General features: G+C 60.8%; 1 protein-coding gene across 1 annotated transcript in view; it reads left to right on the forward strand.

Annotated features, from left to right (window-relative positions):
• Window positions 1-2,400, forward strand: part of PTK2B (protein tyrosine kinase 2 beta) — a 51,621-nt gene that overhangs the window by 31,367 nt on the left and 17,854 nt on the right. Inside the window, exons 3-5 of the mRNA XM_035900728.1 lie at window positions 7-84; window positions 1,731-1,909; window positions 2,046-2,171. Of these exons, the coding sequence (XP_035756621.1) occupies window positions 7-84; window positions 1,731-1,909; window positions 2,046-2,171 (383 nt within the window). The remainder of the gene's footprint in view (window positions 1-6; window positions 85-1,730; window positions 1,910-2,045; window positions 2,172-2,400) is intronic.

Genomic DNA, 2,400 nt, shown 5'->3' on the forward strand with positions numbered 1-2,400 from the left:
CTCAAGGTCTGCTTCTACAGCAACAGCTTCAACATGGGCAAGAACTTTAAGCTGGTGAAGTGCCCTGTGACGACGGAGATCCGGGTACGTGGGCAGGGGGGGTGGACCAGGGCAGGGGAGGGGGGCTCCTTTCCAGACGCCTTTCCCCACAGCATGGTAGCCCCCGGAGCCCTGTGGCTGAGAAGCACCAAAACCTGGAGGATAGAGAGAAAATTTGTCCATCTCTGGTGGCCCAGGGGAGTTTGAAAAGGGCGAGGGCTCCTTTGGCCCCGCTGCCCATTCCTGTGGTGAGGGTCGGCCCCGGCAGGTTGCTGCTGGGTTCCTGTGTTTGTGGCAAAGCGTGGTTTCCAGACCACGTTTCGTCTCGCCCTGGAGAAGACCTCCTTGGGCAGTGCGGTGTAGGGAGCGATGGTGGGACACCAGAGGACAAGCAGGTTTGGGACAGGGTGGTCACGCTGCCGGGAGGAGGCTGGGGACCCCACCTTCCCTCCATCCCCGCTGACCTGCACGGACACAGGCCCTCGGTGGGGAGGGGGACAGTGACCCTCACAGCCCTGAGCCTTTCCCCATGGCCATGTCGCGGCGTCACTGTCAGTGACCCATCCTGCGAGCCAGGACCCAAGTCCTTCCTCCCACCCAACTTTTGCACCCGGCTTCTGCCCTTTGCTTGTGGGGACACGGGGTTGGGAGGACAGTGAAGGTGATATTGGTGCCTTTCCATCATGGATGTGGTAGCTTTGGGCTGGAAACGTGCTCCTCACCCTTCCTACCTGGAGTCTTGTGGCTTCCCAGCTAGGGGATGATGGGTGGGCACTGGGGACCTGCTGGCCAGTGCTGGCTCTGCACTTGGGTGCTGCAGGGTTGGTGTCCACCATGAGAGATACCCACCCTGGGTGCAACGGGTGATGCTGTGCCTTCTCCCGGGGCAAGTCCTGGGCACAGTGCCTCACCGTGAAATCACAGGGAGGTGACCAAAGTAGAGCTGAGCTGGGGTGGGAGGTGGAGGGGGACAGGGCTCCTTCCATCCCCGGGGGGAGGTCATGGGTGTAGCAGAAGGTTGCAGAGGAGCGGTTGGAGCGGGAGAGGACTCCTCGGGCTGCAAGGGAGATGCCTGGGGAGGGGACATGCAAGCGGAGCCATGAAATGGCACTGGTCCAGCTGTCCCCAAGGCAGGGGTGGGAGCGCAGCCAGCAGGACACAGGAGTGGAGCAAGCCAGGGGCTGTCACTCCTCAGGGACATCTTGGTCACCCTTTGTGTTAATAACCATCAGCTTTCAGTTGGCTTTTTGGCTACCAGAGTGATAGCAGGGGCCTGGGGACCCCCTGCCCACGCTGACCCAGTTGTGGGGTGGGAGAAGCTGCACTGCAAGGTCACCAGCAACAGCAATGTCTGCTCCCGACGGATGCTGTGTGTCGGGTGTAGCTCAGCCAAGGTGTAAGGAAGAGTGGAAATGACCCAACTGGGCTTTTATCCCCGACCAAAAAACCTCTGGGAGGTTGGATGATCCATGCTCAGGCTGTGGGTTGTTGCAGAGCAAGCTGGAGGCATCTTTGGAGGCTTCGTATGGAGACTGCTGGGGCTGGTGGCCATGCCTGGGGCTCTGTTTTCGCTCCAGGGACACTCGTGTTGTGGTTGCTCTGTATTTCCTCCTCGTTTTCCTCCTATCTAAAGCTCATCCGGAGCCCGGCTGGGGATGCTGGGGTCTCAGCCTTGCTCCTTTCCATCCCAGGAGGTGATCAGGTCCATCCTGGTGAGCGGCCGCATTGGGCCCGACATCAAGCTGGCCGAATGCTACGGGCTCCGCCTGAAGCACGTGAAGTCAGACGAGATCCACTGGCTGCACCCAGACCTGACAGTGGGTGAAGTGCAGGAGAAGTATGAGTGCCTGCACCTGGAGGCCGAGTGGAGGTAGGACCCCCATGGTGGTGCTGTCCCTCTCCATGGCCCCAAACCCACCTGAGGCAGGGGCATGGTGACCACCCAGCCCCTTTAGAGAGAGAGCTCCTCCAGCGTGGTCCTCATCGAGGGGGTCTCCTCTTGCCAGGTACGATCTCCAAATACGCTATCTGCCGGAGGATTTCATAGAGCGCTTCAAAGAGGACAGGACCACCTTGCTCTACTTCTACCAGCAGGTCAGAGGTGGCCCCGGGGGTCTCCTGGCCCCAGCCGGGTCTGCTCCCCAGCTGCCCTCACCCACCCCCCAGCTCCAGGAGGGCATTTCCTCCTGCCCAGCCCCAAAAACATGATTTCCAAGAGCCCCAAGACCTTCTAGCCCATTTACCTTCACCCTGCATGATGGGCAGGCCCTGCAGTCCCAGTCCGCTTGCTGGATCTGTGCCTCTCCATCAGGGGTGGCCAGTCCCAACCCCTTCAGCCCCGCTCTTGCCCCTGCTGCATCC

Source organism: Egretta garzetta, unplaced genomic scaffold (assembly GCF_000687185.1).
Source record: "Egretta garzetta isolate BGI_Z169 unplaced genomic scaffold, ASM68718v1 scaffold218, whole genome shotgun sequence".
In the NCBI taxonomy this organism is placed as follows: Eukaryota; Metazoa; Chordata; class Aves; order Pelecaniformes; family Ardeidae; genus Egretta; species Egretta garzetta.